General features: G+C 35.7%; 2 protein-coding genes across 2 annotated transcripts; one reads left to right on the plus strand and one right to left on the minus strand.

The window, feature by feature from the left end:
- Positions 1–939: 939 nt before the first annotated feature.
- LOC306852317 (zinc finger CCHC domain-containing protein 24-like) lies at positions 940–19866 on the plus strand. Its single transcript, XM_079389036.1, has 4 exons — positions 940–1228; positions 3818–4018; positions 16481–16645; positions 17562–19866. The coding sequence occupies exons 1-4, from the start codon at positions 1052–1054 to the stop codon at positions 17673–17675; spliced, it is 657 nt and encodes a 218-aa protein (XP_079245162.1). The 5' UTR covers positions 940–1051; the 3' UTR covers positions 17676–19866.
- On the minus strand, positions 19867–23713 carry LOC306852320 (peptidyl-prolyl cis-trans isomerase A-like). Its single transcript, XM_079389039.1, has 6 exons — positions 23475–23713; positions 23011–23041; positions 22763–22851; positions 21691–21787; positions 20691–20766; positions 19867–20617 (listed from the first exon to the last, which is right to left on the minus strand). The coding sequence occupies exons 1-6, from the start codon at positions 23622–23624 to the stop codon at positions 20482–20484; spliced, it is 579 nt and encodes a 192-aa protein (XP_079245165.1). The 5' UTR covers positions 23625–23713; the 3' UTR covers positions 19867–20481.
- Between the last annotated feature and the right edge of the window lie 78 nt (positions 23714–23791).

The raw sequence follows: 23791 nt of genomic DNA on the forward strand, positions 1-23791 counted from the left end.
CACACACAGAGAGAGAGAGAGAAACACACACACACACACACACACACACAGAGAGAGACAAAAGGAGTGTCACATTTCACAAAGTCTGCTCTGCTTTAAACATCCTGTAATAGATTGACACGAACACCAGAGGGCAGAATCTGCACCTGATCACATTGAGTCAGGGTTGGGTTTTGATTTAAACTGATTTCATCAGATTAAGTCACAAAATGAGTTCCATAAATCTGACACAACAATAAAACACACTGGGATTCAAAAGATGATGAAAATAAACACGAAGCTTATTAAACTTTGAAAAACAGAATACAAAGCAGTTATCAAAAATTTAGAAAAACAGTTGTAAACTAATAAAATGTAGTCAATTTGAGACTGATATACAATACAATAATGTAATGCAAAACAATATATTATGATTATTATTTAAGAATATATTTACCATGGTAGCCTACGGATGCCAAGACATCTGGATGTATTATAGCCTAGTATATGTAGGCTATAGCTGTTGGAGAACTTTATTGCAATAGGTTTTAATGAGTTTGTGTGCCTGATTTATATGATTAAAAAACAACAGAGAAACTCCCCTTGTTCATTTTTAAATATATATTTAATTTGTGTTAAAATATGTAATTATATAAAGCTTATTTTATTTACTCTAGGATGTCTTGCGTAGCCTAGAAAAGTTAAATTATTACTAAATTGTTCATTTTAATAAATCACGAATGAAGGTTATTTGTATTGATATATCAGCTCATGAATATTAATTAGTGCTGACGCTCATCGGAATCCTCGAAATGGGGAAGTGCGTGTTTTTGAATATTAATTATATTATGATGACGTTTCTTGGTAACCTTCCAATGGCGACACCACAGCTTATGAATATACATTATCCAGCCCCTGAGCTCAGCAGAATGAATAATATGCGCTTTAACTTTCCTCCTCAGAGCTGCACGAGCTGTCCCGTCTTGTCATTGAGTAACAATGAGTGCCAGCACCAGATAACAGTACCAGAGCCTGCTGGCACACATCTGAGCTGGACCGGTCCATAAAGAAGATGAGTTTGGACGCGGTTTATCAGCCCGCGCAACTTTTGAACTGGGTTTATCTGTCGCTGCAGGAATCTGAGAGAAACGCTGAGTCTGATGGGAACTACAGCAACAAACCAAAGGAGGATCTGGACTCACACCTGAACTCCAGCATCATCAGCAGCTTCATTCACGAGCGCGCAGAGGTGATGAGGACCTCACCACAGCTTCACTGATGCTCTATCTATCTATCTATCTATCTATCTATCTATCTATCTATCTATCTATCTATCTATCTATCTATCTATCTATCTATATCTATCTATCTATCTATCTATCTATCTATCTATCTATCTATCTATCTATCTATCTATCTATCTATCTATCTATCTATCCATCCATCCATCCATCCATCCATCCATCTATCTATCTATCCATATCTAGGATCAAGTGTAAACTTATTCAGTGATTTGTAAACGCCAGTGTATTGTAAAAGTCATTTATTTATTTGTTTATTGATAACTAGGCCTATGCATATACTGTAAAAAAAAAATTGGGTTGCATACTGTAATCATAATCTGTGTGTGTGTGTGTGTCTTATACATATTAAGCAGTTGTAGTGCTAACTTTAATGTATTTTTTAAATAGTTCAAAAATTGGCACTATTTTATTCCATTTTTGTTTTTTTCAATGTTCGTTTTAATATTGTTTAATCAGTAGTGTAAATGAGCCAGAATCTGTACTTTATATCTTCTGTGCTGGAACTTCCAAAATCTGATTATGACTGGAACTGGATACAAATTTAAAAAATAACTAAATTGGATAGATAGACAGACAGGTAGGCCTAGATAAATGCTTATTTTTCTCTCTTTCTCTCTCTCTCTCTCTCTCTCTCTCTCTCTCTCTCTCTCTCTCTCTCTCTCTCTGTGTGTGTGTGTGTGTGTTCTGGTACAGTGCCATGATGTTTCTATGAAAGCAGATGCATATGGTCTTGCTATAGTTAGTTATAGTTAAAGGAATATATTGTTGTCCTGCAGAACTGGATGCATTATAAAAACATGCATAAAACTTCTGGTGTCGTCCACAGATATATTCACACTGCCTTCCCTGAAACATTTTCTTCAGTTCATCCTCTGGCTGTCAGTGATAAACTGCAGGAGTTCTGGGTTAACAAGCACACTTTGTTGCTTTAGAGCTCCATCATGTGTATTTGTGCAGAGAATGACTGGTTTCAGTCAGGTTCAGCTCTGCTTGATAGCTCTTTTCTCTGGCTCAGTCTGAACTGGTCCATAACAGAGGGGAAACTGTAGAGAGACTACCTCAGGTCAACCTAAACAGTTCATCTGCTTGTTACTAAGCTGTTTAGTTACAAATTACTCTACAAATGACTAGCTTACTGTAATTTGGGCTCATGATAATAATGCACAGTCCTTTCAGTAACAAAAATGTATTAACATTTTAGACTGCGGCATTGAAAGGACGTATCATTCAGCCACAATTCAACAAAGTTTGTTGCATATATTAAAGAATTATCAATTACTTTGGTTTAGAAATAGACCAGGCTGAAGGAGAATGACTGAATGAAAAGCCACAGTTTTTGCTGAAGAGATTTGAAGCTTTAGTGGTTTGGCTCCACATAAGCAATGTTCAGGACTTTTATTATAGGACTTTAGACTCGAACCCACGACCTTCAGGTTACAAATCCAACTCTCTATCCATTAGGCCACAACTGCCTTATATACTGCTCAATATATAAGCAGTTGGCTAATATTTCATTCTGAACAGCACGGACAATCTCATGAGATAAAATGAGGAAAAGGGTTTGGAGGATCATGTGGCAAAGTCTGTCTTCCTGAGGAAAACGGAACATTCTCTCTCTCACAGATCATCTGCAGAAAGGAAAATAGACCACAGAAAACAATTATAAACAATCAAAAACAGAAATACAGACGGAATCACTGTCAGTTTAAAGGGAGATTTTTGTGACAGATTTTTCTTATCAACAAACAACCATCTGATACTGAGAGTAACATTTTAAAAGTGTTATGCTTATGATCTATGCTCTTATTTTTCTATCTAAACAAGCAAATCTTTACAGTGACTTTACAGCATAATGACACTTACTGGTTTGGAAAAAACACTTAGTAAATGCATGTTAAATAATCAGAATTTTAACAAGATTAAAAGATTAAGAAGATTAAGAAATATAAGATTAAGAATATGAAATATTAAAAAATAAAACCATAAAAAATTCTGTTTCTTGAAATAAAATAAACGGTAACTGAAATAAAATAAAATATAAAAAACTTCAGCTAGTTTCCAGACAACATTTTTCATTGTCGTTTAGTTTAACTTGAAGGACAAAAATAACAAAAATGACAAAAATACACAACAAAATTGATAAAATATTAAGATTAAAGTGAAAAAAGATATAAGAAAATATAAAAAGAAAATCTTATTTAAAATATTAACAAAATTTATAACATTAAAAAATGATACTAAAAACAGAACTGATTCAAGGTTTATATGTTTGTCAGTTCATGCGTTAACTGGGAATTGAACCCATAACCTTGTGACCGCATATTATATTTCATGTACAATTTATATATGACAATGCTTATCATATTCTTAAAATCTTATTCAGAAAATTATAATGTTAAAAAAATAATACTAAAATAACACTGATTCTGGGTATACCTTTTATCAGTTCATGCATTCCCTGGAAATCAAACCCATGGCTTTTTATATTACAGTCAATATTTCATAAAAGTGTAATGCATTTTTTCTCTCTACAGACTCTGTGTAGCCACTTATATAATGGCTCGTCTCCCTACGGCTCGTTAAACAACATCGTCGAGGGTCTGAGTTTACTGACGGACCGCTTCTCTGACCTCTCACTGACCTCTGAACCCAGAAAGCCCTGCAAGAAACCTCCACCCAACTACCTGTGCCACCTGTGCTTCAATAAAGGCCACTACATCAAAGACTGTCCGCAGGTAAACACTCAATGCCTGTCAATAATAATGCACAGATATTCCTTTTATTAGACAGTTTTATTAAAAATGTAACAGTGAGACATTTTGTGGAGTTTACAGATTACTTTTTAAAAATTTAAAACTATAATATACAACTGAACTGATGCTCTAGTCACTGTTGGTTAACTGTTGGCATTGCATCCACCTAGCAACACCTTAGCAACCACCCAGAACACCCTCGCAAACACATAGCAACCATCCAGAACCTTCTAGCAACGGCATAGCAACCATCTAGCAACAAAATTGGAATTGGTTACATTCAGTAACTGATGAATTTAAAACCTATTGCGATACATTGAATCTTTTTCAGATTGTCGACAAGCCCACTAGACCGAACCTAAAATGTCCAGAAAAATCATCATTAATAGATATAATCTTAACAAACACTCCTCATAAGTATTCAACTGCATCCATATTTGCGAATGACATCAGTGATCACTGTGTCATCGCAACAGTTAGAAACACAAAAATTCCTAAAACTAAACCAAACATCATAATAAAGCGTGACATGAAACATTTTTCAGAACAAGGGTTTCTACACGATTTGATTGATTTGGAGTGGGAACAAATAAATTTAATTCCTGACCTTGAAATAGCCTGGGAACTTTTTTATGCAAAGTTTTCTGCTTTAGTCAACAAACATGCTCCTCGAAAAAGGTACAGGGTGAAGGGTCGGAATAATGCTTGGTTCTCTCATTATTTATCAAATATGCTTCATGAGCGCAACTTGGCATGGGCAAAAGCAAGGAAAACCGATTCAAACTCAGACTGGCTTGATTTTAGGCGATTGCGCAATGCATGTACGGTTGCAGTCAGAAAAGCTAAAGCTGAACATTTTCTTTTAGAAACATCTCACAACCTAAACAATCCATCAAAATTTTGGAAAAGTGTTAAATCATTAACTGAAAATAATAAAGGTATAGAACTTCCATCATGTATTATTAAGGGCTCTGATACAATCATTGATAAAGTAAATATGCTTAATTGTTTTAATGAACACTTTATTGCTTCTGGTTTTTTGTTTGATTCAGTTAATGGTGCTCATGTGAACCCTTCGACTGTTCAGTCAGAGAGCTTAGTGTCTAGTCAATCTTTCAACTTTTCACCAATTGCAATCTTAGAGGTGTGCAAAGCCAAAAAAGCTTCTGAAAAAAGCATTTGATACTGTTGATCACACTTTACTGATACAACGACTTGTCAGCATTGGATTATCTAAGCATACGATCGGTTGGTTTAATAATTATCTTTCAAACAGAACTCAATGTGTACAGGCAGAAGGTTTTATCTCTGGTTCACTCAATGTCACCAAAGGTGTGCCACAGGGGTCAGTCCTGGGACCACTCCTATTTACTCTATATATAAATAATATTGATCATAATGTTCATAATGTAAAGTTTCATTATTACGCTGATGATACAGTCATATATAGTTCAGCATCCACATCCAATCGGGCTCTCTCTCAGTTACAGCTTGCATTTGATATTGTTCAGCGTAACTTATTTGAATTAAAGTTAGTTTTAAATGTTGATAAAACCAAATTCATGTTGTTTTCTAAATCCAAATCAATCCCTCATAATAATCTTCTGCCTATTACTGCGTCCCAAGGTTCAGAAATTGAATTTGTGTCTCAGTATAGGTATCTGGGGATTTTAATTGATGACGCTCTCTCCTTTGGCCCTCATGTCCAGCAACTGGTGAAAAGATTGAAAGTAAAATTGGGTTTTTACTTTAGAATTAAATCCTGTCTTTCCTTTGAGGCAAAAAAGAGGCTTGTTGCAGCGACCTTTCTGTCTGTATTGGACTACGGTGATGTTATATATATGCATGCATCTTCACAGTGTTTATATGCTTTAGACACTGTTTATCATGCTGCACTGAGGTTCATAACAAATCTTAAAACCCTCACTCATCATTGTGTACTGTATGCTCGGGTTGGCTGGTCTGCTTTGTCCATTCGAAGACAAAAACACTGGCATGTTTTTATTTACAAATCTATTCTCGGTTTACTTCCTTCATATCTTTGTACTTACATTTGTAAAAAGTATGCTTGTAGCTACAGCCTACGGTCACAGGAATTATTTTTACTGTCTGTTCCAGTGGCACGTACAGAATTTGGGAAAAAGGCATTTAAATTTGCTGCTCCCTCTGCCTGGAATTGTTTACAAAGTACATTGAAACTGAAGAAACTGGTTTCGTTGGACACTTTTAAAGTACTTTTAAATGATTTAGAGAAGGAAACATCGGGTTGTAGATGTTTTAGCTAGCTATGTAGTGATTTGAAATTTGACTGGATTTGCTTGTGTGTGTATATGTGTATGTATTGTTGGATGTTTGTTAAATTCAAACGTGCTGTGTCTGTCAGTCTTGGCCAGGACGCTCTTGTAAAAGAGATTCTTAATCTCAATGTGCTTTTTTTCCTGGTAAAATAAAGGATATAATAATAATAAAAAATACTCTAACAACTGCCTAGAAACCACACAAAACACCCTAAGAAATGCATATCAACATCTTTGCAACCACCCTGAACACTCTCACAATCACATAGCAACCACCTAGCAACCATGCAGAACCCCCTAGCAACCACCCAGAATAGCCTAGTAACCATCTAGCAACGACCCACAATACTTCAACAGCTGCCTAGAAACCACACAATACACCCTAAGAACTGCATATCAACACATTAGCAACCATCCAAGGCAACTGCATAGCAACACTCTAACAACCACCCAGAGTACCCTAGCAACCACACAGAACACTCTAGCAATTGCATAGCAACACTCTAGCAACCACTCAGAATACCCTAGCAACCGCATAGCAAGCACCCTGGCAACTGCAGAGCAGCACCCTAGCAGCCACCCAGAGCACCCTAAACCAGTTCTGTGATACCAATGGTGTGATTATCTGACAATCTTTTACTGTAACTGACCTGCATTGCAAAATTCATTGCAACAAGCACCCCACCCGCATGAGAAGCCGTAATGAACGCCAGATGAAGCTTTCGTGTTTATGAAAGATGATCCAGTTTCTTGCCTTTTATGACATCATTGACTGTCAGAGATGAGAAAAAGTCCCTCGACACCAAATCCAGCCAAACACAAATCAGTCAGCCGTGCGTCAACTCCAGAAACGGAGGGGGAAAACTTTTATAGAAAGATGATGTGATTTAGATCTTTGCCCTCCACTAAATATACTGTTACAGCATTTTAATTAGTCTCAGGTGACGTGAGAGAAAAGATGATAACAAGAGAAGAAACGTCCTAAGTACAGGGAAGTACACTCTTCCGACAGTAGTTTAAAAATGTTTGTGCAAAGCAGATGGATCTGGATCTGAGTCTGACTAGACATTAGATGATTCCTGCTTTAAATCAAGACAATCCGATGTTCCTAAAGAGCACAAAACACACTTGTCACTTTCATTTCAAAAGATACGGAAAGAACTTCAGAAGAACAGAGTTTGAGAGATTAATGACATGTATATTGTTATAAAATATATAAAGAGTTTGGAATGAGACAAGAAAATGAGTAGAACTGCATATTCTGCAATCTGCACGCATTTTAGCTATTTCTTTGTCTTTTTCTGCAACACTCTAATAATCATCCAGAACCCCCTAGCAAACACCTAGCAACCACCCAGAACAGCCTAGCAACCACATAGCAACAACTCTGGTAACTGCATAGCAACACCCTAATATCCACCCAGACCACCATAACAACTGCATAGCAACACTATAGGAACCACTCAGAATACCCTAGCAACCACATAGCGTCCACCCAGAACAGCCTAGCAACTGCATAGCAACACCCTAGCAACCACCCAGAACTGCCTAGCAACTGCATAGCAACCAGTCTTGCAACTGCATAGCAACACCCTAACAACCATCCAGAACACCGTAAAAACGGCATAGCAACACCCTAGCAACCTCTCAGAATACCCTAACAACCACCCTGTCATCTACATAGCAACACTTAACAACCACCCAGCATGCCTAGCAACACCCAGAATACCTTAGCAACTGCCTAGCAACACCCTAGCAACCACACAGAAAAACCACAGCTTCATTTGTACCATCATGTACCAAGGATCTCAGAAGTCCCATCCCTAAATACTATAAAACCAAAAATTCTCTGGTTAGTCACGTCACATGTCAGTCAGATGATCTCTCCGTGACTAAGTCAGCAATTGATGCCGCAAAACATCACAAATGTATTTATGTAACTAAATGATCCGTAATGGCACATCTGCTCTGATTTTATATGCTATATATACATTATTAATATCAATAGAGTCACTGTTACAGAATCCTCAGACCTGCAGCTCTGATCTTCCACCATCTGTGTTCAGATGAGATCTGATGACATTTATGACACAAAGCATCTCCGTATGTCGGTGTTCACCCCACACATCTCTGCTTCAGGAGTAGGTGGGAATTTTTCATCCAGACATTTAGTTGTTTTTGTTTTGCCTGCCCACCTGTTAGCGTCCGTCTCACTGAAACCCAACACTGAATCACAGCTGGACACGTCTGGCTAAGCTGCTGCAAAGACCTGAAGAATACAAGTCAGTTTTGCATTGTGCTTTGCCTGCTTTAATATTTAAACATGCAATAAAATGTGGTACGTATACAATACAATCAGGACCCATCACACACATTTTGCTGTATGACTGTACTTTGCAATGCAGTATAATGCAGTGCAGTGCAAGAAACTAAAATAAAACAAAATATTAAACTTTATTAAATGTATTACATTATTAAAGTTATTAAATTTAATTTGTGTGATATATTTTTATGGCTTGATGGACAAATATTAATTAAGAAATAAAGTTTAAAAAAAATTCCTAACATCCCAAAAAACATCAAGGTTTTCATTAGTATATGGTCTGTTTTCATTTCTGATTTGGATAGTTTGAGGGTTAAATCAGTTATAATTCAACTATGTAACTGCCTAACTGGTGAGTAACGTTTTATTTACTCACCAATTTTACTTGACAAGAGCTGGTTTGGGACCCTGAATGTAAAACTGACACAAATCTGCTCCTCATTAAAGGAACGAGTCACTGAAATAGTAAACTCTCTGGTGACCTTCTCTGCAGGATGTTATATTTTAGCAGTAATCCTATAAACCAGTGTCTTCTTTCCCCAAAGTGATCAAATATACCTGAAGAAGTTTAAAGTGCTGAAGACATCTGTTGTTTCTGCAGGTAGTCCTGAAACTGATCCTCAAAATTCAATTGGAAACATACTGTACACAAGTACGTGAACTTAGCTACACAAGCTCAGTTATAACACAAAATCATTCAGAACGCAATTCATGATACTTTGATTGAATGTTACAGATTGAATGTTTTACTGAGCAAGTTATTTAGACATGTAGCTAGAAATTTAGCTTTAGAAATGTAAATAATAGCATCTGGTTTAATGGCACAGACATTAAACTGAGCCGGGAGTACTATAGAGCAAGAGTGCATGTTAAGGGTGTTTGATGGGAAATGCATCTGTGTTTGTTTACGTGTGTGAAATATGTTTCTGTCGGTTTGAAGCATGAAGTTTAACTGATCTCATTAAAGCATCTGAACAGCCGAACAGAAAGGTTAGAAATACAGAAGCGATCAAAAGTTTGCGGTTGGTACGATTTTTTTAATGTCTTCAAAAGAAGACTCACAGAGGCTGCATTTATTAGACTGCAAAAATACAATAAAACAGTAATATTGTGAAAAAGTATTACAATGTAAAATACACTGTAAAAATTAATCGTTTCAAAAAGTTGTTTCAACTTAAAATAATTTGTTACCCCGCTGACTTAAAAATGTTTAGCTAACTTTAAATTTTAAGTCATTTAATGTTAATTTAAGTGACAACTGGAATATTTTAGTTGACTAAACTAAACATTTTTAAGTCAATGGGGTAACAAATTATTTTAAGTTTAAACAACATTTTTTTTTTTTTTTACAGTGTAGCTGTTTTCTATGTGAATATGTGTTAAACTGTAATTTATTTCTGTGATCTGCAGCTGTATTTTCAGCATCATTACTGCAGTCTTCAGTGTCACATGATCTTCAGAAATCATTATATATACTGATTTACTGCTCAACAAACATTTCTGATTATTATTAATATTGAAAACAGTTGTGCTGCACAATATTTTTGTGGAAACTGATACATTGAATTCTTAAGAATTATTTGATGAACAGAAAGTTCAAAAGAACAGCATTTATTTGAAATAGAAATCTTTTGTAACATTATAAATGTCTAGCACTTTTGATCAATTTAATGTGTTCTCGATTAATAAAAGTATTAAAATCCTGCTTAACTAAGTGTACTTTCTCTGAATTACCTTGTGAGTGTAGGTCAGTAAAGTTAAACTCACTCGTCTAAAACAGCATGTGCATGCTCCTCAGTGTCTTTAATGAGAGGCGTGGACTGTATTTGATGGGGTTTGAAAAGGGCTGTTGGGAAATCACTTAAACATATGGCTGGGAATTACAGGCACTGCGTCAGATTTCCATCAGGAGCCACTCCCAGAGTGCACTGCAACACATTTAAGATGCATTATGGGACATTTTAAGCTCATACAGTATGTGCTGCACCTACTTGCAAAAGCATAGTATACATTTTAAAATTTGCTTAAAAAATAAGTGTTTGCTCGTGCAAAACATAAATAATTATTTGCTATATATATATATATATATATATATGAAATTACTTTATTACCGGCATCAACTACAATGATTTTAGCATCTAAAATTAGTATGCTACACCACTAGTAATGATGGTCTAAACAAATAAAAACTATGACAGATTGCTTCTACTGTTAGAAAACGTTCTAGTGTTCTAATACATCAGTACAGACGTCTCTGCTGCGCCGCTGCCAATGCAAACAGAGCAGAGCGAAGACATTTGTGTCTGTTAGGGAGGAATAATTGCACACATGTTCTCCGCTGGATCTCACGAGAGCCGTGGCTCGGCTTTGTTCGCTCTGATGGGCTCCAGATGGAGGAGAGCCGGCGATGGCCAATCCTCATGCAGAGAAACGCCGCTGTGGAATTCTGGGAAAATGAGGCCGTGCGGGAGATTGAGGGCGTTTGCAGAGAACCTCTGAGCAAGGACAGAGGAAAATATTACAGTGCACAGCTGCATTAATAATCCTAAAACAAATGTCCACAAGTTGTGTTCTGAAGTATTCAACTAATGAAAATAATTCAGGCTTTGTTTTGTAGATAATTAAAATCTTGATCGAAAACTAACCAACAATGACATAATTGCAATATTTCTGTAGTGAATTGCAACTGTTCTGTTTTATCCATACTGTGGCATTTAAAACAATTGCTGATTGTAAGATTTCTATGAAAGAAATTAATACTTTTATTCAGCAAGGATGCATTCAATTGATCAAAAGTGACTTTTGAACTTTCTACATTTACATTTACATTTATTCATTTAGCTGACGCTTTTATCCAAAGCGACTTACAATTGCTATATATGTCAGAGGTCGCACGCCTCTGGAGCAACTAGGGGTTAAGTGTCTTGCTCAGGGACACATTGGTGTCTCACAGTGGATTCGAACCCGGGTCTCTCACACCAAAGGCATGTGTCTTATCCACTGCGCCATCACCACCCCTGCCCACCCCTGCCCACTGCCCACATCCCACATCCACCACCACAGATGTTTCTATTCATCTGTGAATCCTGAAAAATAAAATGCATCACGGTTTCCACAAAAATATTGTGCAGCACATCTGTTTTCAACATTAATAATAATCAGAAATGTTTGTTGAGCAGTAAATCAGTATATTATTATGATTTCTGAAGATCATGTGACACTGAAGACTGGAGTAATGATGCTGAAAATACAGCTGCAGATCACAGAAATAAATTACAGTTTAACACATATTCACAGAGAAAAAAGCTGTTTTAAATTGTAATATTATTTTAGAATTTCACTGTATTTTTTATCAAATAAATGCAGCCTTCGCTGTAAAAAAAAAAAAAGGTTGTTTCATCTTAAAATAATTACCCCGTTGACTTAATTTTTTTTAGTTTAGTTAACTAAAATATCCAAGTTGTCACTTAACATTAAATAACTTAATATTTTAAGTCAGTGGGGTATCAAACAGCTTACATTCGATTAAGTTAACAATTTGTTTTTATTTTACAGTGAAGGTGAGCAGAAGAGATTTCTTTCAAAAACAATGATACATCTTTCCTCTTGACAGAGGAAATGAGCAAAGGAATCGCTGACACTCACTCTCATCTGTATTACTGTGTGTGTGTGTGTGTGTGTGAGTGTGTGTGTGTGTGTCTGTGTGTGCGTGCGTGTGTGTGTGTGTGTCTGTGTGTGTGTGTGTGTGTGTGTGTGTGTGTCTGTGTCTGTGTGTGCGTGTGCGTGTGCGTGTGCGCGTGCGCGTGTGCGTGTGTGTGTGTGTGTGTGTGTGTGTGGACAGTGGAAAGAGTGAGTGCTGTTTGTCTTCAGCTCTGATAGGCTTTGTGTTTCCTCCAGCATTGTGCAGTGTGTGTGTAGAACTTTTTTATTTAAACAGTTAAATATTAAATTACACTAATGCAGCCATCAAATCAAAAAAGACTGAAATTCATCAACTGTACCGAATATTTCTTAGAGGACAGATTATCCAAGTCTGTAATTCGCTCATCCTCATATTGGTTCTGAACCTGCATTTATGCATTTCATTCAAACTTTGTCTCAGTGTTTTTTATCCATACAATGAAAGCCAAATGTTGTTTCGACCCCAGGTTTGGGGATCAGATGAGGTTGAGTTTGTCAGTTTTGTTGTTTGATTAATATATTTTGTTGTTGATGTCAAAGGCAGTGCATCCATTTAAACTCAATGGGATTTAGGTGCTAAATCAATCATCAACATATACATGCACAGGTCATGTGATATGAACCTTTAAGATTGGAATGGTGTTGAGCCGTATATACTGTATATAAAAGTATATCTCATTGATACTAAAATATCCCAGGTGTTGTAAAATCCTGAAACAATCAGTGAAGAATCAGTTCTTCAGACACTCATACTCTCAGTGAATGTTTGGTGACCTTCTGTTATGATGCAGCACATCAATCTGTCCGGTTTACACGCTGTAAACTATCCTTTAATCTGACTTCAGTGAATGAAAACAGGCTTTGACTCTCTGAAGGGTGTGTGTGTGTGTGTGTGTGTGTGTTTGACTCACATTTCCAGCTGCTAATATTTGGTCGTGTCTCTGCCAAAGTCCTGCAGCTGGACTCAATGATGACGATGACGGCTCCTCCAAAGTATTCATCATATAGAGCGGGGTTACAGGGGCCCCTCAGTGGCCCCGAGGGACACAGAATAAACTCTGAGAGCCCATGATCTATACTGTAAAAAAGCAATTGAATTTTAGGTTCTCTCAACTGCTGTCTTACAAAAAATCTTTAGTAACACGACTTTGTTTTCTCACAATCTCAAGTTTATATTTCGCAAGACCTTTTTCTCAGAATTCTGGGTTTATATCTTGCAATTTTGACTTTTTCTCTGTTTCTGTCTTGCGATTCTGAATTTTTTGTTTATGCCATGGTATAAAAATGTACAGTATGTGTGACTTTTGGCTTTTCTTATCAGAATTGCAAGTTTATATTTTGACTTTTTTTCTCAGAAAGGCAATGTCATAATTGTGAGAAAAACTCCGTGGTGGAAATAAGCTTGAATAATAGATAGTTCACTTAAAAAGGAAAATTCTCTTGTCATTTAGTCTCCATTGTGTTGCCTCACAGTCGCATGACTTTCTCTTGTACAAAAACAACTGGCAATGTTTAATAGAATAACGGAGTTTAATTTGCAGTAGTAGATCAGGGTCAGTTTTTATGTCGTATGAATCACGGGTGTTTTGAGGCGTGAGGCAGCACTCGTCTTTCATGTGGCTGTCGACATCTTCCTTTCATTCACTCACATTTCAGAGATTGTTGGTGGTCAGAAACGCTCATATTCCAGCTGTGATTACAGACCACCGAATAAACATCTCCTCCCTCCAGCAGCGCTTTCATGTCACTGTTACATCACAATTCAACAACGTCCTACAAATCAAGATACTTTATTTTTCTTTTTTGGAAAGAAAGAAATGTATACTTTTATTCAGCGAGGATGCATTCAATTGATCAAAAGTGACAGTAAAGACATTTATAATGATACAAAAGATGAAATAATGCTGTTCTTTTGAACTTTCTATTCATCTGTGAATCCTGAAAAATCAAATGTATCTCAGTTTCCACAAAAATATTGGGCAGCACAACTGTGTTCAACATTGATAATAATCAGAAATGTTTCTCGAGCAGCAGATCAGTATATTATTATGATTTCTGAAGATCACGTGACACTGAAGACTGGAGTAAATATTATTGCAATATGACCAGGAACCAATAATAGATTCATGAGACCAAAGATCTCCTGTTAGATATACTCGAAATGAATGATATCTCATGTTTAACCACTACAGAGACGAATGTCTGAATGACTAAAGCCGAGGTAAGGCTGTTTTTCACCTGAAGAACTACATTTCATGACACAATAGCAGTCGAATGTTGAAAATGATGTGGGTTTTCTCCTCTGCCATTAACACTCACTGGTTGGTGCGAAATGCATTCTGGGATACCTGGCTGCCTCTGGTTCGCATAAGTCATCTGTTGACGTGTCCACAATAAAAGGGGCGGAGCAAGAAGATATCAGAACTATACTGGCCAGATATGAGCTTTGAATCAGAACGACTGATGGTGTTTCACAAGAACAGACAAGAACTGATGTCGAGGAACAGCTTCTGAGTCCTGATTGAGAAACGTTTTCTGTCATTATTTCTCTGTGTAAGCTGTATTCTGGTTCTCATGTTATATACGATTGGTTTGTTTGTAGGTAGCATGCTAACGCTCGGCTCTATGCTTTATTGTAGAAGGACTCTTCATATAAAACCTTTCGTCTTTGGCTGGCTGTATATTATGCTGCTGTCTGAATTCGTTTGACTGGAGTTTGAGAACTCTAAAGACTCTAAAGCCTACCAAAAATGCGCAGACTGAGGACAGTGGAAGCTAGGCCTAAACTTCAGCACACGGTGATTATCTTTTCATAAACTTTAAACATCTCTTTTGTTTTGGTGTGTATGTATTATGGGTTTATCGTGTAGTTTGCTTCCTTAGATGTTTTTGGGGAGATGGTTACATTATTGTTAACCAAAACTAAATCTAAAACCATTCAAAAAAAGTCATTACTCGAAATAAAATAAATATTAACTGAAATAACATAAAATATAAAAAATTCACTTATTTTATTAACTAGGTTATTAATTAACTCTATTAACTTTATTTTATTTCATCTAGCCAAGGATGCATTTCAAAGATGAAGTACTAAAATAAATAAACTAAATCAAACTAAAATGTAATAAAAGCTCAAATACTGAAATTTCACAATCACCCATTCACAATTAAACTGATTAAACATCATTTTGATTGGTTGTTTTAGAAAAGGTGTTTCTCAGGTGAAGCTGAAGGAAGTGAAGGATTAGTAGATGCTTTCTATGAGTGACGTGAGAGGATCAGATGTGTCTGATTAAAGCCGAGCAATGCCAATAATCATAATCATAATCATACCCACACCAACATTAGAAATGCATCATGAATGATTTCAGAATTCCCAGTGATCCTGAGCCAATCGCAGACACACTCATCCTGACCAAACACCCCTAATAAAGACCTCCATCAAACAGCTTACTTTCAATTAAGAAGCTTCATCCAAACAAATCTGAGGTAAATCAGACCTGAAAGAGAAAAATGACCGTTTGCACTGATATCCTCTGCACGCCTGTGGTGACACTGACAATGTTACATTTAGAATCCCGTTAGAAGAATGTTACTTTGACGTTACATTAAACATTCCAGCACTGCAACATCAGAGACAAACACATACTGCAGCTCCAGAAAACATCATCAAACCAAAAACCTCACATATGACAAGATATTGAGAAATATTTTATTACAATTTAGGAATAGCTGTCTTCAATGTGAATATCTGTTATATAATATCTGTGATCAAAGCTGAATTTTCAGCTCCAATCCTTCAGAAATCATTCTAATATGCTGATCTGCTGCTCAAGAAACATTTCTGATTATTATCAATGTTGAAAACAGTTGTGCTGCACAATATTTTTGTGAGAACTGTGATACATTTTATTTTTCAGGATTCACAGATGAATAGAAAGTTCAAAAGAACCGCATTTATTTGAAACAGAAATCTTTTGTAACATTAGAAATGTTATTACTGTCACTTTGAATCAATTTAATGCATCTTTACTGAATTAAAGTATTATTAATAACTCTTGCTGACCCCAATCTTTTGAATGTTAGTGTTTACTTGTTTGGTTTTTGCATCGTCTGATGATCTAACAATGGTTTTCTGAGCAGGCTCGTCCTAAAGGAGAGGGTCTGACGCCGTATCAGGGGAACAAGAGGTGTTTTGGAGAGTACAAGTGTCTCAAATGCAAGAGGAAGTGGATGAGTGGAAACTCTTGGGCGAACATGGGTCAGGAGTGCATCAAATGCCACATCAACGTCTATCCTCACAAACAGGTGAACAGATGCTGGAAAACAGCCCCACGCTATACATCTACTGTCCTCTGACCATCAACATCCTTCAAAACACTGCTGTTTTGGTATCATTGATATACAACCGTAGTTTTTGTAAATAGTTTGAGTTAGATTTTATTTTTTGCTTTCACTTTAAGTTTGGATAAAATTTGAGTAATTTTGTGTTTTTGTCCTTTTTATTAAATATGTCTCTGTCTATCAGTTTTATTTTAGTTTATTTATTCATCAAGTCAAACTAAACTAAAATTTGAAATGTTGCAACTATCTAAAATAAAGTTTAAAATTTTTTTTTTATGTTTTGTTTATTTGTTTAATGTTTTTTTTAATGATACTATATAAACCACCCCTTAAAACAATATATTTAGAATTTATTTGTATTTATTTTCTGTTTTCACTTTAATTTTAGTTAAAATCTTAGTATTTTTGTTCATGTCATTTTGTGTTTTTATTCTTTTTTTATGTGTCTATAGTTTTTATTTATTAGTTTTAGATTTAGATTAAGTTAGTTTTAGATTAAGTTATAGTATTTAAGTGAAGTTATTTTACTGCATCAACTAAAAATGAGAAATGTTTCCTTGGCAACTAGCTGAAATAAAATAAGCGCACTTTTATATTTTATTTCAGTGTTAATTTCATTTCAAAGTACAAAAATACTTTTTTTTTTTTTTTTTTTTTTTTTTTAGTTAAGTATAATAACCCTGCCTTAAAACAATACTTTACTGTTAGTTTGGCAGGTTATGAAGTTCTGAACCCGGTGGAAATCACTCGATGAAATGCTTCTGACTTCTCTTTTCCCATAATGTTCGCCACATGTTCTTCTGTATTGTAATTTATCTTCTTTTAAGATGGATGTCATGGCTGATTTTTGACCTGCTAAACTGTTTCCTGTGATTGTCAGCGTCCTCTGGAGAAACCCGACAGTCTGGACGGACGGGACCAGAGCAAAGAACATCTTCAGCATCTGTGTGAGAAGTGTAATAAGCTCGGATATAACTGCCGTCGCGTTCAGTGACCTCTGACCCCTGAAGACGCCCCTCACGCCAGCATCGCGGTATTCACTGCTTCCTCCCTGACCATGCTCCGGTTCAAAAGTTGATTACCACAGAAAATGACTTTTTGAATAATACATTTGTGGGTGTTAACGTAAACCGCACAGCATAATTAAAACTCACATGTTCACATGAGACAATTATGATTAAATCACTCACCGACCTCGATTAATTTAGTTCAGTGCATGAATATGTAAACAAAAACTAAATAAATTCTCGATTATTTTGAAATGATTCTCTGTGGTAATCAACATTAGGCCACAACTCACTGCTGATATTTTATGAAATCTTTCAATATAAAATGTTTGCATTAAAATTAATTTAAATTGGCCCTGAGTTTAGCAGATTTTAATACACCGTTCACACTGATATATATATATTTGCTTAATGGTGCAAGTACTGGATATTTGATATTAGGTTAGCTTCTGTGAATTCACATTAATATCCACAAATATTCTTATAAAACACATTTCAGGGCAATAATTGACAGGCAGGGCATCAATGTCAAATGTGGAAACTGTGACTCCTTTTCAAAAGAAATACTGGATATTTACACAATAATGAAATGAAATGATATTCAAAGATCTGATGTTAATCACCGAGTGAGAGATCCACACAGAACATGACAGAATCCACTGAGTTCCCTCCAAAATGATGTCACTTCCTGTAGGGTGATGTCATCAAGGAAATGCAATTTGCTGAAGTGATTTTTACAAAAACAGTATGGAAAGTGATATTGAGGAACTATAAATTGACAATGAATTAAAATAATGTTGTCATTAAAACATTTTAATAAGAATAATTTTTTTTAAAGATTTAATATTCACCCCATATTAACTTCAATGAGAAATTGTGCTCAGTGAAAACTGATTGTGACCCAGGACCACAAAACCAGTCATAAGTGTCACTTTTTCGAAATTGAGATTTCTACATCATCTGAAAGCTGAATATTGATGTGTGGTTTGTTATGATAGGACAATATTTGGCTGAGATACAACTATTTGAAAATCTGGCATCTAAATTAAATATTGAGAAAATCATCTTTAAAGTTGTTCAAATGAAGTTCTTAGCAATGCATATTACTAATCAATAATTAAGTTTTGATATATTTATAGTAAGAAATTCATAAAATATCTTCATGGAACATGATCTCAATATCCTAATGATTTTTGGCATAAAAGAGAAATCTATAATTTTGACCCATATGGTGTATTGTTGTCTATTGCTACAAATATACTCCAGCGACTTCAGACTGCTTTTGTACTTCAGGGACACAAAATAGTGATTTTCCAGCATATATGATAGTCATGAGAACATACTGCAGAACATGAATGACCCGATCAGCCTTCTGCATATGAAATGCATCCATGTCTATGAAATATTCTCATTTTGATGCTCTTTAAGCTACATGGTTTGTTGGTGTAGTTGCTCAAAAGGCTTTTCAAATAACTGTGACACAATAGGATGCGGTTATGAAATTTTGATAGCTCTCATTTTCTGAATTTTGCATATTGTGTGATTTTATGTCACATCACTCAAGTGCCTCAAATATGTTTGTGTATTTGGGTGAACAATAATAGTGACAGCAATAGAGATCAGAACATTAACAGTATTAATACTGTAGGTTTACTGTAAGTTAATTATACAATGTGAAGTCTGTGCCTGTGTTTTTGAAAAATGCTTTATAATATCTCATATTCAGTGGCCTCAAAAACTCTGTGATATGCAAAAAACACTGCCTGGCCTGAACAGATAAAACAATCAAATGTTGAAAAAGCATTATTTTTTGGTGTTTTTAAATATCTCTTGATGACTCTACATATGCATGTGTGATTTGTTCACTTATAATTTTCAATTTTCAAATGCAAAACCAATTTATAAGACTGAAGTGCATTTGGATTCAAACCGGCTTCATGCACAAACTACAGAAAGAAATGTATGAATGCAGATTCAGTTCGTCTAAATGGTTCAAGATCTTCTTCTTAAAGCACTGCATGCACGTGAGTGACAGTAACTCAGACTGTGAAATATTACTGCTCACATGAAGGCCACGTGCCATTAATAACCTGTGAACCAGAAATGTGCCTCTCACTGCTCTTTCTCAAGAGCAGATCAATCTGTAAATACAAATAAATCACTGAAACATCATGTCTTATTGCTCTCGGCTTTATTAATCAAACTCAAGTGATGAATACTGAAGCACACTGGCCATAATTCATAATTCATGCATGAGAAGCAGAGGTCCGGTCAGACATGATGTGAATATCTCGGTCCAGATTAAACACGGTTATTAGCAGTATCACCTGAGAATGATGTTAAACATGACATTTATTCACAGTCGATGTTACTGTAAAGGAATAACAACAATCATTATATTTACTCATCCTCTTGTCATTTCAAACCCATAGATTGTGTTTTTTCCTTGGAATACAAAAGAATAATCAGTTTTTCTGCACAAAAACATGTCATGGTGACTGCAACTTTAAAATTGCATGACTTCGGAAGATTGAATATAATGCAGAAGTGCTTTTATGCAGTTTTTTGGTCACTGTGAATTGTTGCTATATGGAAAAGAACATCTTGCAGAGTCTTAAAGATTCACCTTTTGTGTTGCATGGAAATTTTTAACATCACACAGCTTTGCAGAGACATGAGAGCGAGTAAATAAAGACTATTCCTTTAACCAGAAAGTGTCCAAGTTTCACATTATGGAGCATAATATGGAGTAGTCTGTGATTCAGGGCAGTAGAAATGACTCGACTGGTGACTCTACTTGAGTTCTCCGCAGTCGGTGATGCTGATTCTCTTGGCGGTTCTTCCCGAGCGAGAGCCGAGCGCCTCCACCTTCCTCACCACATCCACCCCGTCTTTAATGCTGCCGAACACCACGTGCCGCCCGTCCAGCCTGGAAAACACACTCATCATCATCATCACATTCACAGGTAACGAAAGCAGATTCATGAAGAAGCTTTACGTACCACTCTGTTTTGACTGTGCATATGAAGAACTGGGATCCGTTGGTGTTCGGTCCGGCGTTAGCCATGGACAGGATACCTGAACACACAAAGAAAACATTAGGAGGAACTTTATGGGTCATAACCAGTGCTCAACTGTGTTCAATGACTGATGCTGATTTAAATGCATATAAACACACTCATTATTTATTCGATATATTATACAATAGTTACATCACAAAAAAGATCATTATAATTAAAAGTATTTTTATTATAATAATTATAAAAATTCATCTAATGCTTTAAAAACAGTAGTAAGTGAAATTAAGAAAGCAGTGTCATTTTAGTATTATTTACATACTATTACTGTATATTATTATTTTAAGAACAAAATTGTCGTTTATTAATATAAAAATATTTATAAAACTAGGTTATAATATATTTTTAGCTCGTTTTAGTAATTTAGTTGCGCTTGTCATTTTTTATTGTTTTAAAAAATATTTCTAATTTAGCTTTATTTTTATTTCAGTTTTAGTTTTAATATTAACTAGCTTTTATTTGTATATTTTTCTGTTTATTTTTTTATTTAAGTTTTAGTCATTTTGTTGGGCTTCTGTCATTTGTGTGATTATATTTCTATTTAGATTTTTTTAAAATGAAATTATTATACATTATAAATTATTTGATTTGATTTCAGTTTAAGTTTTAGCAATTTTAGAAGTTTTCAGTTAGTTGCCAAAGCAACATTTCTAATCATGTTTTTCATCTAATATTTGTATTTTATTTGAGCTTCATTTCAATTAATAAAAGCGCTTTTAATAGTTTTAATTAACAGTAACACTAGTTGACTTTTAGCAGTTCTTATATCGCCATCTAGAGGCGTCGACATGTTCCTACAGAAAACCTGAATGATCTTTGTACAGTAAAGTAAACAATGAACAAACCATGTCAAGAACACATGAAAACCTTCATAGACTAAAGAAAGAAACTCACAGCATCTGATGAACATTTAAGAGTGCTTTACCTGGTCCGGTGTGTTTCAGTCTGAAGTTCTCATCTGGAAATCTCGGCCCATAGATGGACTTTCCTCCGGTTCCGTTGTGATTTGTAAAATCTCCTCCCTAAGAGAAACACATATTAGAGTTAATAAAAGCAAACACGTGAAAAGCACACGTTTTTCACTGAATCACACGTGATCACATGCAGAACGCATTAGAGGCTTAAAATTTGCACGTATGAAACAAAAGGTGTCATCAAATGTGCAATTAGTCATGCAGGATTAAAGCAGTTCTTCTGTAAAGACGGGAAGAGCAACACTGTTTCATTCACGTGGATCATTAAAGGGATTTTGTAACATTAACACAATGCAACTGGTTACATTTGCTCAAGATTCACCATTTCAAAGCACAAAACCAGTCATATTTTTGGAAATTGAATCATCTGAAAGCTGAATAAATAATCTTTCCATTGATGTATGGTTTATGATTGGACAATATTTGTCTGAGATACAACTATTTGAAAATCTGGAATCTGAGGGAGCAAAAAAATCTAAATATTGAGAAAATCTCCTTTAAAGTTGTTCAAATGAAGTTCTTAGCAATGCATATTACTAATCAAAAATGAAGTTTTTATATATTTATGGTAGGAAATTTACAAAATATCTTCACAGAACATGATCTTTACTTAATATCCTAATGATTTTTGGCAGAATAGAAAAATCAATAATTTTGACCCATACAATGTATTTTTGGCTTTTGCTACAAATATACCCCAGCGACTTAAGACTGGTTTTGTGCTCCAGGGTCACATTTTAGCTTGTTTGCAATTTATAAAAGAGCAAATATAGTCTATTAATTAGGTCAACACATGCACGTTGCATAACAGTTATATAAGAACTGGAAAAAAGCATTAAAATGGTTGCATAAGATGCTACACTGCTGTAATTGTTTGAGATGTCTGGATTTGAACTAAATAAGCTTGATTCATTCCTCTGGTGTGATGTGTTTCTGCGGACAGAGCTCCATCTAAAGCCAAGCCCAGCAGTGTAATGAAGCTCATGGCGTGTGTGATCTTGATCTTGATGAGGATCTGGTCACCTGACACATGAACTGTGGAATCACTCGGTGGAAGATGGAGCCTTTGTATCCGAATCCATGTTCACCCGTGCACAGAGCTCTGAAGTTCTCTAGAAAACACACAGAAGATCACATAAGACACCTGTCAAAGAAAAACACACTATTCATATTCATAAAGCACATTCAAAACCAGAGAGCTCTACAACACTCATATACTCCAGCAGAACTGAAAAAACAGTACAATGTAATGAATAGAAAATGTTCTTTACCTGCTGTTTTGGGCACAACATCCGCATTCAGCTAAATTACAGTTCAGAAAGAGAGTTAAAGGTCATGAGAAACAATAAAATAATCACATTGTGAAATAAATACGCATAGAAACTGCTGCCACATTTGCTTGAACATCTAAATAATTTAACAACATTTTCAGAAACGTGTTACGCGCTAAAGTATTATAAAGTAAAGTATGGATCTGGTTGTAAATATTCCACCATGGCGAAGGCTGAGCTCATGAATATTAATCAGTTCAAGGTGCCGTTACTTTGTTTCTTAACGGCTCTGGTCCAGTCACGCGTTCTAATTAATATTCATAAACCGTATTCGTTGATTCGCCAACTATATAGCGGGCAGCGTTCTTTCAGCCAATCAGAAAAAACGAGCTCGACGAACGTCGCGGTGCGTCATTAATATTCATAAGCCGAGCCTTCCTCATAGTAACTTCTCTCGCACTCACTTCGAAGGTGACTCTACCGAGCGGCTCGTTATCCGCCGCGATGTCGAAGAACACCACCGGGTTGTTGTTGGCTTGAGCTCCGGTGGCGTACATGCGCGCCGCGGTGAACGCCAGAGAACACAGTTTAACCCTGTTACTGATGATTAACATGCTGACTCCGGTTACCGACTTCTGCCGCTCAGTTACCGAAACACAGGAAGAGATGAAGCGTCACACGGAAGCGTTTAAGTGTGTCAGTCACGTGCTGATTCATAAACATGAATACATACATGTAAATCAATATAAATAGATTATAAACATATATAGGATATAAATTA

This window comes from Barbus barbus (genome assembly GCF_936440315.1).
Source record: "Barbus barbus genome assembly, chromosome: 32".
Taxonomy (NCBI): domain Eukaryota; kingdom Metazoa; phylum Chordata; class Actinopteri; order Cypriniformes; family Cyprinidae; genus Barbus; species Barbus barbus.